Source organism: Medicago truncatula, chromosome 3, assembly GCF_003473485.1.
Source record: "Medicago truncatula cultivar Jemalong A17 chromosome 3, MtrunA17r5.0-ANR, whole genome shotgun sequence".
Taxonomy (NCBI): Eukaryota; Viridiplantae; Streptophyta; class Magnoliopsida; order Fabales; family Fabaceae; genus Medicago; species Medicago truncatula.
In genome coordinates, this window is record NC_053044.1 from 56,260,858 (window position 1) to 56,273,702 (window position 12,845).

General features: G+C 33.6%; 1 protein-coding gene across 1 annotated transcript; it reads left to right on the forward strand.

The window, feature by feature from the left end:
• Positions 1–953: 953 nt before the first annotated feature.
• Positions 954–9,289, forward strand: LOC11435491 (kinesin-like protein KIN-7I). Its single transcript, XM_003603680.3, has 13 exons — positions 954–1,529; positions 1,880–1,969; positions 2,083–2,183; positions 2,260–2,373; positions 2,472–2,553; positions 2,637–2,704; positions 2,851–2,916; positions 2,996–3,120; positions 3,199–3,511; positions 4,356–7,124; positions 7,666–7,973; positions 8,303–8,672; positions 8,929–9,289. Exons 1-12 carry the CDS (start codon positions 1,322–1,324, stop codon positions 8,619–8,621), a joined length of 4,563 nt encoding a protein of 1,520 aa, XP_003603728.2. The 5' UTR covers positions 954–1,321; the 3' UTR covers positions 8,622–8,672; positions 8,929–9,289.
• Positions 9,290–12,845: the final 3,556 nt, after the last annotated feature.

Consider the following 12,845-nt stretch of genomic DNA (forward strand, 5'->3'; position numbering starts at 1 on the left):
TTTTATGATGAATCACAATGTTCCGTCGTTTTAACATCTTTTCTTTCGAAGAATTTTTTTTATGACGTGATTAATTATCTAAGGTTATTATTTTACCTTAGATAAACATTAAATGCAAAATTGTGGAGGGAAAAATTAGGTTAAAATTAGAGATGACATTTTGCATAAATTAAATATAGGGTTAATATACTAAAGTCACACGAAAAAATAGGTTAAATCTATGGTTAATATTGCGTCAAGGATTAACATTTAGAAATAAGATATGACATTTTGCATAAATTAAATCTAGGGTTAATATAGTAAAGTCACACGAAAAAATTAGGTTAAATCTAGGGTTAATATTGCGTCACAGGTTAACATTTAAAAATAAGAGATGACATTTTGCATAAATTAAATCTATGGTTAATATAATTTGTTTAGTAAAATTAAGGAGAAAAATTAGGAGCGATTTGTTTATTTTGATTTCCCTAACAATTAACGTTAACATTTTGATTAAATTAAATAAGATTAATACAGTAAAATTAAGCAAAGAAGTTAAGTTAAATCTAGGGCAAAATTTTGCGTTCGGGTTAACTTTAAGGAATAAGATATTACAATAGTTGTTATATTATTTTTATGTAGTGTTTTAGTCACTGTGTTGCCAAATTTTGGTTTACGCAGCTTTGATTTTCATATTTATAAAGGACGACAATTTTTCGTAATTTATAAGATTTCTCCTTCGAAACTAAATTTTTAAAAAATACATTATTCAACTCGTGCGAAGCACGGGTTTGTAACTAGTAATTATGAAGAAAAAAAAAATAATAGCCAGAGTGGCATAAATGAAATTGTAACAAGCTGAAAACAACCCTTCCCTAAAAAAAAAAACTGAAAACAACTCATTGGAATTTTATGTAATTGTTAACTATAAGGGGCATTCTAGGGGGTAATTGGCTATGGGTGACAACGTGAAGAATAACTGTAAAAGTTAGGGGTAAAATAGGGAATCAATTAAATGTTAGTTTTAGCGAGCAAAACGGTTTCGTATTTACGCGGTGGTTGCGGAATCTAGGGGTTATACACCATATCCCGCTTCATTTGATTTTCAACTCCGTTTTCTCCTTCTCCGGTCACCCACCGGCGGCCATATTGATAAAGACAACGGTATCGCCGATTATCCTTTTTAAGTGATACCGTTGCTTTGCTTTGCTTTGTGAGAGAGATTATTTTGAGTAATGTGAAAAATAAGATAACGAAACGTTGAAGAAACGAAATGGATAAAAGAGGTGGTGTTGTTGCTGCAATGGTTACGAAATTGGTGTTCTAATTGTGATTCGTGAAGATGAGCGAGGAGCAAGGAGGAAACAATGTTCCTTATTCAAATGGCAAAGAAGAGAGAATCTATGTTGCAATTAGAGTAAGGCCTTTGAATGAAAAAGAAAAAACGAGGCAGGATGTTTCAGAATGGGAATGTGTTTCTCATAGCACGATCAAATTCAAGAACAATGGTCATGCAGAACAGCGATCATCGCCGGATACATATACATTTGGTAGTAAACATGTTCATTATGTTGATTTGTTTGTTGTAGTTATAATTTATGAAACTTTGTAATACATAAATGTTGTTGTTGTTGTTGTTATTTGTGTTAACCCTCAAATTCTCAAAGGTCAGCATCCATGTAATCCTGTGTTCGACAAATAGTAAGTAAAACATGACCGAATATTGTTCAACTCACGAATCAAACTTGGAATCCCCGAACATTTTCATTGTTTCGTGAATCTCATTAACTACTTGAGTCAAATCACATGGTTACATGAATATTAATATGATTGATAGATTTTGAAGCATTTTGTTTTTTGAATTCCTACTCATATTTTATCGATGATTTGTTGGAAGCAGATAGGGTATTTGGAGAAAAATGTCCCACTAAGCAGGTTTATGAGCAAGGGATTAAGGAAGTTGCCCTTTCAGTAATTAGGGGTATCAACTGTGAGTAATATTATTCCCGTTCTTGTTATATGCTTGGTGATTTTATTTATCTATTGTTATGGTGGCTGATCAAAATTTCATTTTTGTTTTTCATCAATGAATTTTAATCTCAGCTAGCATTTTCGCGTATGGGCAAACAAGCAGTGGAAAGACATATACCATGACTGGAATTACTGAACTTGCAGTGAAGGATATCTATGAATACATAGAAAAGGTATAAAACAATTTGAATAGACGATATTGTTTGATTTTTGACAAAAAAAAATGACATTTTTTTTCTTGTATCTCAGCATAAAGAAAGAGAGTTTATTGTGAAGTTCTCTGCCTTGGAAATATATAATGAAGCTGTTAGAGACCTTCTTAATTCAAATGCTACCACACTAAGACTCCTAGATGATCCAGAGGTAAACTTAATAGGATATTTTCCTTATTATATAATAATGGTCAAGACTTTCTGGCTTTAGTTCTTTCGAATGGTTGAGAATCTATGTCCCTTGAACAGAAAGGGACTGTTGTTGAGAAACTTACTGAGGAGACTCTGACAGAGAGGAGTCAATTGCAGCAACTTATTTCAAAATGTGCAGGTACTAGGTCTAGTTAGTGTTTTTCTTATAATGCTTTTGATATTTTCTGATGCTCCATTTCAAGCCATATCATTATCTTGCAGCTGAAAGGACAACAGAAGAAACTGCCATGAATGAAACAAGCTCCAGATCTCATCAAATTCTTCGATTGGTATTCACTTTATCACTAAATTACATAGCAATTGAGATTAAAATATCGTATTTTACTCCTGAATTTTCCCAACATAGTAATTGAGATTAAAGTAACGTATTTTACTCCTGAATTTCCCAAAATGATGAGTTTATGGTTTTCTGCAGACACTTGAAAGCAATCCTAGTGATTTTGTAGGCACTGCAAGATCTGGCGCACTTTTTGCCAGTGTGGTAAGATCCTTACCCCTTTGGTGTGTGTGTTTAAATTGTTTGGTTGATGAAATGAAGAAGAGTTAGTTTCTTTGCACAGAATTTTGTTGATCTGGCAGGAAGTGAGCGTGCTTCTCAAGCATTATCAGCAGGCACAAGGTTGAGAGAAGGTAGTCACATAAATCGCAGTTTACTAACCCTCGGAACCGTAATCCGAAAACTAAGGTAGAACTTCCTTCTTCTTAAGCTCGCTTGTCAAGCAATAATAGAGACTAAATAATAAATCACAATCATTGATTGCAGCAAGGAAAAAAATGGGCACATACCTTACAGAGATTCTAAGCTTACTCGCATTCTGCATAACTCTTTAGGAGGCAATGCCAGAACAGCCATCATTTGTACAATTAGTCCTGCACGCAGCCAGATTGAGCAATCAAAAAATACTCTATTTTTTGCTAGTTGCGCAAAGCAGGTGACTACTAATGCTCGGGTCAACGTCGTCATGTCAGACAAGCTTTTGGTAAAGCAGCTACAAAATGAATTGGCTAGAATGGAGAATGAGTTAAAGAGCTTAAGTACCATCATACTTAAGGAAAGGGAACATCAAATTGAACAGGTGAGGAAGACACAATAAATTCAGTGTTTTGGATGGTAATTATACTATACAGTAATATCTACATTGCATTAAATATTATGGCAATACTTTAAACAATCTTATAATTTTGGTTCACTAAAAAAAATATTGCATATATGAATTTGATAAAAAAAATTATTAACTAACTGCTTCAAATGAAAATAATCAGACTTTATTCAATATGATGCTAATTTTTCCTTCAAACTAGTGAAGAACTATACGGTTAGTAAGTTTCATATCCAAACAAGGTTGAGTTTGCTTCTAAAATATAATAAAACCCATTGCATTGTATGCCATTTATTTATTTTCTTCTAATTTCCTCGGTACGAAGCTTAGGAACAATGGAACAGGAGGAAGTTGTCTATTTTCTGTTTTCTTAAAATGTTCTTATTCCTTGTGAACAATCACACTTTAGTTTCTTAAATCTCAAATAATGTTAAAAAATTATAAGTTTTAAAATTATTTTCCCCCTATTATAGTATGTCCAAAGAGATATCCATACTCTAACTTTTACAACCAAAATCAAATTCACTTAGTATATATGTTAAAATGGTAATAAGGTAATGCATACCATGCCATAAAAAAAAATGTTGACTTGGTAGAGTTGAAATATGGATGGGGCTAGTGGTTTGTAAATCTTGATGAGATTATTAAAGATCAACCATTTCTATAATTTGTTGCCAAAAACAAAATTAACACTCATATAACACAGTTACAAAAAGAAAATATTGAAAAGATACAAAATTTAGCTGTGTTTTTATTTTCTTTTTCTATTGATGGTTTTGATTCAGTTAGTCCTTTTCCTCCTTAATTTGAAAATTTGCAGAAGGATAAGGAGATCAAAGAATTAACTAGACAACGTGATCTCTTTCAAAATTTGCTCCAATCAGTTGGGAAAGATCAAGTTTTAAGAGTAGATCAAGATTGGGCCTCAGAATGGTCAGGTGTTTCTAATGATCTTAGTCCGGTTACAAATGTCATTCCTGAGAATCTTGACAGAACAACATCTGGTTCGTCTATTTCTAATGAGAACCTTTTCAAGCAACCTGAGTATTCTGAAGACAACTTTCTCTTGGACGGTTGTCCTCCGACATTTGTTGGGCCCGATCCTTGTCAAGGTTGGGAGGAGATGGCTAGCAGATCTGAATTTGAAGATAGCTTCAAGGAATTACCGTGCGTTGAAATAAAAGAAGTGGAAAAAGAGGACAAACCAGATATTAATATGCCTATTTCTACTTTTGAAGAAAGGGAAGGATCCACTCATGCTTTTGAAGAAAGTGAAGGAAATTCACCCATGATTCAATTTGTGGAAGTAGATGGTAAATCACCCATGGGGAGTGGACATAGTGATCAAGATGCTCCTCAGCAAAAAATTGAGGACATTAAAAGGACCAACAACCATCATGTAAACCACACAGAGAAATTTAATGACTCATTTGAATCTGAAACTTGTTGTATGGCTACCATATCTCTTCCTCAGGTAGAATGTAAATCATCTATATGGAATGGGCATAGTGATCAAGATGCTCCTCAGGAAAAAATTGAGGACATTAAAAGAACCAACATCCATCTTGCAAACCATACAGAGAAATCCAATGACTCATTTGAATCGGAAACGTGTTGTATGGCTCCCATGTCTCCTCCTCAGGTAGAACGTAAATCATCTACAGAGAATGGGCATAGTGGTGAAGATGCTCCTAAGCAAAAAATTGAGGACATTAAAAGGACCAACAATCATATTGTGAACCTCAAAGAGAAATCTATTGATTCATTTGAATCTAAACCATGTTGCATGGATGCAATGTCTCTCCCTCAGGTAGAATGTAAATCATCTATATGGAATGGGCATAGTGATCAATATGCTCCTCAGAAAAAAATTGAGGACGTTAAAATTACCAACCACCATCTTGTGTACGTATCAGAGAAATCTAATGACTCATATGAATCAGAATCCTTTTGCATGACAGCCCCGTCTCATCCTCTGGTAGAATGTAAATCATCTAAAGGGGATGAGCATAATGATCAAGATGATCCTCAACTAAAAATTGAGGACATTAAAAGGACCAATGACCTTGCGAACATCACACATGAATATAATGATTCGTTTGAGCCTGAACCCTGTTGCATAGCTGTCATGTCTCCTCCTCAGGCAGAACCTAAATCATCTACATGGAACGAGTGTGATGTTCAAAATGCTCCTCGGCAAAAAACCGAGGACATTGAAAGAACCAATGACCGTCTTGTGAACCTCAAAGAGAAATCTAAAGACTCGTTTCAATTTGAACCATGTTTCATGGATGCCATGTCTCCTCGACATGTCGAACCTAACTCATCTATAATGAACGGGCATAGTGATCAAAATGCTCCTCGTCAAAAAATTGAAGACATTGAAATGACCAACGACCATCTTGTGAACATCGCATATAAATCTAATGACTCATTTAAATATGAACCCTATTGCATGGTTGCCATGTCTCCTTCTCGGTCAGAACCTAAATCATATAGAAGAAACAGAGATAGTGATCAAAATGCTCCTCACAAGAAAATTGAGGACATCGAAAGGACCAACGGCCATCTTGTGAACCTCCCAGAGAAATCTAATGACCCATCAGAACATGAATCATGTTCCATGGTTGTCGTGTCTCCTCGTCAGGTAGATTGTAAATCATCTACAGGGAATGGACATAGTGATCAATATGTTCCTCAACAAAAAATTGAGGACATTAAAAGGACGAACGACCATCTTGTGAACCTATCAGAGAAATCTATTGACTCATTTGAATCGGAACCCTGTTGCATGGCTGCCATATCTCTTCCTTTTGTAGATGGCAAGTCATTTGTAGGGAATGGGCATAGTGATCAAGATGCTCCTCAACAAAAAACTGAGGATATTAAAAGGACCAAAGACCATCTTGTTAACATCTCAACTAAATCTAACGATTCATTTGAATCTGAACCCCGTTGCATGACTGCCATGTCTCTTCCTCAGGTAGATGGTAAATCTTCTATAGGGAATGGACATAGTGATCAAGATGCTCCTCAGCGAAAAGTTGAGGACATTAAAAGGTCCAGTGACCATCTTGTGAACCTCTCAGAGAAATCTAATGACTCATTTGAATCCAAATCGCGTTGTATGGCTGCCATTTCTCCTCCTCGGGTAGATAAGGTGGATCAGGAAAATTCATCGCATTCTCAGTTCCTTAAGTTGGAGCAGAATATGTCACCTTCTTCGTCCAATAAGCTAGACCAGGAACCCACATCACCTCATCAGTTTGATCAGGAAGACCTTAAAACTATATCACCTCCTCAACTTGATGACATGGAACAAGTATCATTCAAAGCATCAGCTGGTGCTGAAAAGGAATACTTTTTGGAATGCTTTCCTGAGAAGTTATCTGAACCGAAGTTACGTGCTAAAAGAAGAAAAACTTCAAAAAAATCTTCTATAATTCACGAGATGAATGCTTCAGTAGAAGATGCAGAATCTGTTATGGATTCTGATACGGAGGAAACTTCCAGCGTCCTTAGTTTTGTAGTAAGAATGGATGAAAGTCTAAAACCAAAACCAGTGGTCAAAGACATTGATAATCTTATGGTAAGCAACTAAGCACAAACACAAATTTTGATGCTGTCCGTCTTTCTTAGGGTATACCTATTCATGATTATTTCATTTTAATTATTTGTTACATGGCTAGGCATAAACTTGAATAAAAAGAGACTATTGGTGCAAAGACGAAACTTGGGAAATAAAAATATAGTGCATGAACCTTATCGTTATGCTAATTCTTAAATATGATCTGAAATAGTGTGAAAAATTATCGTATGAGATGCAATAAGCATATAAATTTTTCCATTTGGCTAGGAGTCATTCATGTTGTTTAAGCATATAAATTTTTATAGCGTGAATTCAAAGATAACATTGGTGTTCTTGCATGTGTAATTACTCTGGTGCTCTTGTATATAACTTATATTTAAATAGAAAATAGGAATTGTTGTCTAATAAGAACTCACCCTTGGATCTTTTGTGATTATAACTTAAACTAAATGTCACGAGATTAAAAGTTCTATGCTCTTACCTAAGTTCATGAGTTCCTTCATGAAGCCTTCACCAATGTGTTTGTTTTATTGTATGATAGGTACCTATGAGAACACCTCCAATCAACAAAAATGTGAACAGAGTAAGAGGTCTCAGTTTACCCGGAGTTTGGGGGACTTTAATACCCTCTAAATTTGAGATGCAGCAAAGAGATATAGTCGAACTTTGGGATGCATGCAATGTGCCACTCGTACATAGGTCCTATTTTTTCCTTCTCATCAAAGGTGAACTTTCAGATTCTGTGTACTTGGATGTAGAGCTCAGACGTTTGTCCTTTTTAAAGGACACTTTTTCTAGTGGAAATCAAACTACAGGAGTAGAAGGTCATGATGTCACACCCAATTCGAGGTAAAATATTTTGCTGCTTCTCGAGTAGATTTTGAAATACAATTCGCAGTTACATTTGTAAACATGATCAACCATGTTCATTGATTTTCACCGGACAAGTTAGTTTATTTTGCATGTGTCATATTTTTGTTATATATGGTGCAAGACATAATGACTGATGTTTCACTGAAAATATGAAGCATGTGATCATCCCATGAGATGAAACATAATGGCTGGTGTTTCACTTTGAATGCTTTACATCAAACACTTGCATAAAGTCACAATTATATGCTATTTTTATGTCATATATCAAGTTTTCACACTATTTTCATGCCACAATTACTGAACAGCCTGCTGTCTCTAACCCGTGAGAGGAAAATGCTCAGTAAGCAAGTGCATAAGAAGTTTTCGAGGAAGGGAAGAGAGGAACTATACCTGAAGTGGGGTATTGATTTGAAGACAAAACACAGAAGTATACAATTGGCATGGCTCATATGGACGGATACAAGAGATTTGAACCACATAAGAGAAAGTGCTGCGCTTGTTGCAAAGTTGGTTGGTTTTATTAACACGGGTGAGACCTCAAAGAAAACTTTTGGATTTGGCTTCTTAAGCCGACGTAAGAGCATAAAATCCCTTAGTTGGAAGGACACAATGTCTACCCTTTAATAGAGCTAGCTTGAGGGGGAAAAAGGGGACATTTCAGCAATTTAAATTCAGGTCGGTTAAATTAGTGTTGCAGTTTACTTCTACTTTTATCTTCTAGGTTTCGTTCTATCATTGAAAAGAAATGTAAGATGATAGTGATTAAATTAAAGTAAATGCTTCCTACCTATATTCATCTTCATCATCTATTCATTTCTTCGAAAAAAAATTCTTCATCATTTATTCATGAACAAGTTCTCATGGTTAGTTGATTATTTGTTCTAACGTACTTGGTTATATTTTTTTAACAACTTGCTAATTTTTGGTGCAGGCTTATTTTTTCTGCTTGCTGTGTCGTATGACAATGAGAAAAACCCTTTGTCGCACATCATGCTTGATGCCCAAGCCAACATTAGTAATAAAACATTGGGCAAAACAAACAAAAGAAAGAAAGAAAACAATTCTTGTGCAAATAAATCTGTTATGGAGTTGTTAATATTGTGTAACACATCTATCATTAAAATTTCTTTTTCATGGGTTTGAATGTGTATGAAGATTGATGAAGGTGATGGAGATGAAGAAGAAATAGAAGGAAGGAGATGAAGAAAAGAAAAGAAAAATCATGTGTTTGTGGTTCACTATTAAATTCAATGGTATTACATGATCCAAGGGTCTATTTTGTTTCAAAATAATTGAAGGTTTTTTTTTTTTTTTTTTGCACAAACCAAAATGATATATATTAACAACAACGGTGTAGTCCCCCGCACAAGGTATGCTTAGGGAAACACCGCTCAAAGAGTACAACCAGAGATGCCGAGAAGTTTGAGGCACCTCCAACACCAAAAATTAAAATAAAAAAAAAGCAAGCACCCTAACAATGTAACGGGTGTTGCCACCAATCATGATAACATAAAGTAAAGGACGGCCTATTACCTTTCAGCCATAAATAAGAACTCAATTTGATTTTCTCAATGAAAACGGAAGGATTTGATCCCGTATTCTTGAAGACTGGTCGTTACGATCCTTCCATATCATCCGGACACAAGCAAATCAAATTACGACATAATGAGAATGGCGCGGCATCCCCGCAATTAAAGAGAACCGAGTGTAATGTTCTCGCAACTGACAAGGAGACACTGTAGAAACGCCTATCCAATAAATTAAATAAATTAATAAAAACTACATAGTGTAGCCTATAATTTTGATCCACTTTAAACATTGAGTTAAAATTATCAAGAATGAGCTAAATTGGCTGATAGAATCGTATTTGAAAGAATGAGTTAAACATTGATTTGTTTGTTGTGTTGTTTTTATAGAAAATATAATGTTCTATTTATTTAAGATCAATTATATGTTTGCACAAATGAATTAATCAATGTATATCAGATACATCGTTTATTGAATGAATATAAAAAATCAATTTTTGTTTATAATAGTGATCGGATGATATAATAGTTAATGAAAGTGTGCTTCTCTAACTTGATGGGTCGGTTTAATAGTGTTGGTTTGAGATTTGAATGTACTCTTATTATTATGTCAATTTGGATAAGTAAATTTAACATCATTAAAAAATAGTTAGAGAAAGCAAAAAATTTATTTATTTTTAAATAATAAAGGTTGATAATTATTTGTTATGTTATATTTTTTTTCGTTTGGATTTAGATCCAGGACATCTAATCTAACTTCTTGTTTTTCAACTCAAACTAGTTACAAACTCGTGCTTCGCACGGGTTCAATAACGTATTCGATAAAAAAATTCTTCGAAAGAAGATATGTTAAAACAATGGAATATTATGATTCATTATAAAATATGTATGAGCTGATTAAGAGAGCATATAATCAGTTTATGAAATTAGGAATTAACATAATATTTAGGATGAAAACAATTAGAACCAATAAAGGAACCAATGATGTGTGAATTTACATATTATCCAAAATTATAAAAAAGAGTGTTGTTGTTATAAAGTTACTAAAAAATGATTGATACTCATATTTACATCAAATGAAATCAAGCAAAGAAGTAGCATCGGTGAGTGAAGATAATCTAGAGTTAAGGTAATCTGTTGAAAGTGCGGATCATGAACACCAAATCTTTATTTAGAAACGACTTGAACGTGCATATTTTTAGATGACTTCTCTAGATCAAAAATTAATTTATCACCTACTTCTAACATATGTTCTCGGCAAAATTTGAACCATTGATCGCCTAACTATTTTTTGTAACTTGCTCTCTTTGCCGTTATCAAGCGACACTTATACCTTTTTTGAGCTTGTTTGTCGATGAGTGTGATTGTTTTCCGTGTTCCTTTTAGAAATGTCCTTGATATCTCATTTGAGAAGTGTTAGGTACAAAACAAATTGCAGTGTTAATTAGAACTTATATATATGTACATTTCTAAAACATTTACCAAAGCATTATAAAGATTTACCGTAGGAAAATATTATGTTTTATTTTGTTCAAGAGATTAGGAAAACAACATTACAATTAACATGATACTAATTGGAACCAATGAAGGAACCAACAATGTGCAGATTAACGTTACATAATAGTTGGGTTTATAAAAAACTGCAAGTTTCATAGACTAACCAAAAAGGGATTTTCGCCAATATTTACATCAGACAAAATGAAAAGAACAAATGACATCCCAAAGTCAAGATAGTTTACGACTACAGTCCAAAGCGGTACGTCAAAATAGTAGAAGTTCAAATAGTTCAACAACAAATATCTACTTTGGAACAACTCGAATTTGCAAGTTCTTCTGCGACTTTTCAAGATCAAAGATGAGCTTACCACCTTCTTCCATCACTCGTTATCTGTAGAAATTGAACCACTGCCCACCCAAGTAATTTTCATGGCTTGCTCTATCGGCTGTAATGAGGTGACAGTTATACTGTCTCTGTGTCTGCCCATCAAAGAGAGTGATTGTTTTGCGCTTTCCTTTCAAAATTGTTCTTGACACGTCGTTTGGCAAATGCTAAACAGAAAAATAACTGCAATATTAGTATAATGAATATTTACATGGATAAGATGTATGCGAATATAGTTACATATAATTTATAAAATAAAGATATCATAACTAATTTTAAGCTAAAGAAAATGTAGCATGACTTCTAATTTATCTTCCTATCATCTTCATATAAAGTCTAGATAAATGCATGCATGTACATTATATGTACCACGTTGACCAATTAACATTGTTGAAACAAATGGAAATTAAGCATCACTTCTGCATGTGGATATATAGCTAGCACCATTTGACATTGATGTCTTCGAACATTTGGTACAACTCTTATAATACAATCCAAACTGGTTAGGATTGAATTTAGTTGTTTTCCAAATAGCGATGCAGTATGTTTCCTAACACAAATTATGCACATGAAATAAAGAATAATGGAATATGTATTTTAAATTTGTGCGTAAAAAAACTCAAAGCATGTTTGTGCATAAAAAAGCAGACGGTGACCAAGTTTATAAATTCAGCAATTGGCCTAACCTGAGACAGTTTGAAAAAATCGTTGTACGAAGTACATTGAAAAGAAGTCGAACTCTGACTTAAGTTCTAACTGAAACTTTGACTATGAGCTTGAGAAGTGTTAAGGTCACGACAACAATTCAAGAAACATTGTCAAAAAACAATCAAATCAAACTGTGAAATAATAAGTTACTCTAACACTGTATTGTGAAATCATAATGCAAACTTACTAAGTCTTAAACTTCTCAACAGCCAGATGATGTAGGTTGATGAGCAGCCTCAAACCTGACCAATTGTTACATAAATTTGGGTTTCCATTGACTACAAAATGGAAGCAAAGAAATCAAGGTAAATAAATGGTAAATGATAAAGCTACGGAATATTTTTCCCATAGTGTTACATCAACTATATTCCCACTACATAAGGAAAGACATATTTCGGGTCATTATCAAACTTATACAAAATTCTATCATATGATGCTGACAAAATAGAAAATAATACATTTTCTATTTAGCAATGTTTAGTTTTTTTGAATAAGAAAAAGATATGCATAGTTTGTTACGATATAAAGGTGCAATATATATATATATATATATATATATATATATATATAAGCATAATTTTATTAGGTATCTATACCTTTTTTGAAGAAAAGAGATATACAATTTTACTTTTAATTAAAATCAAAATTTTATAAAAATTATACGCATTAGCGTAACAAAAAAGCAGACACACATAAATTATTACTCTAAACGCTAATATGCGTGCCTGTATA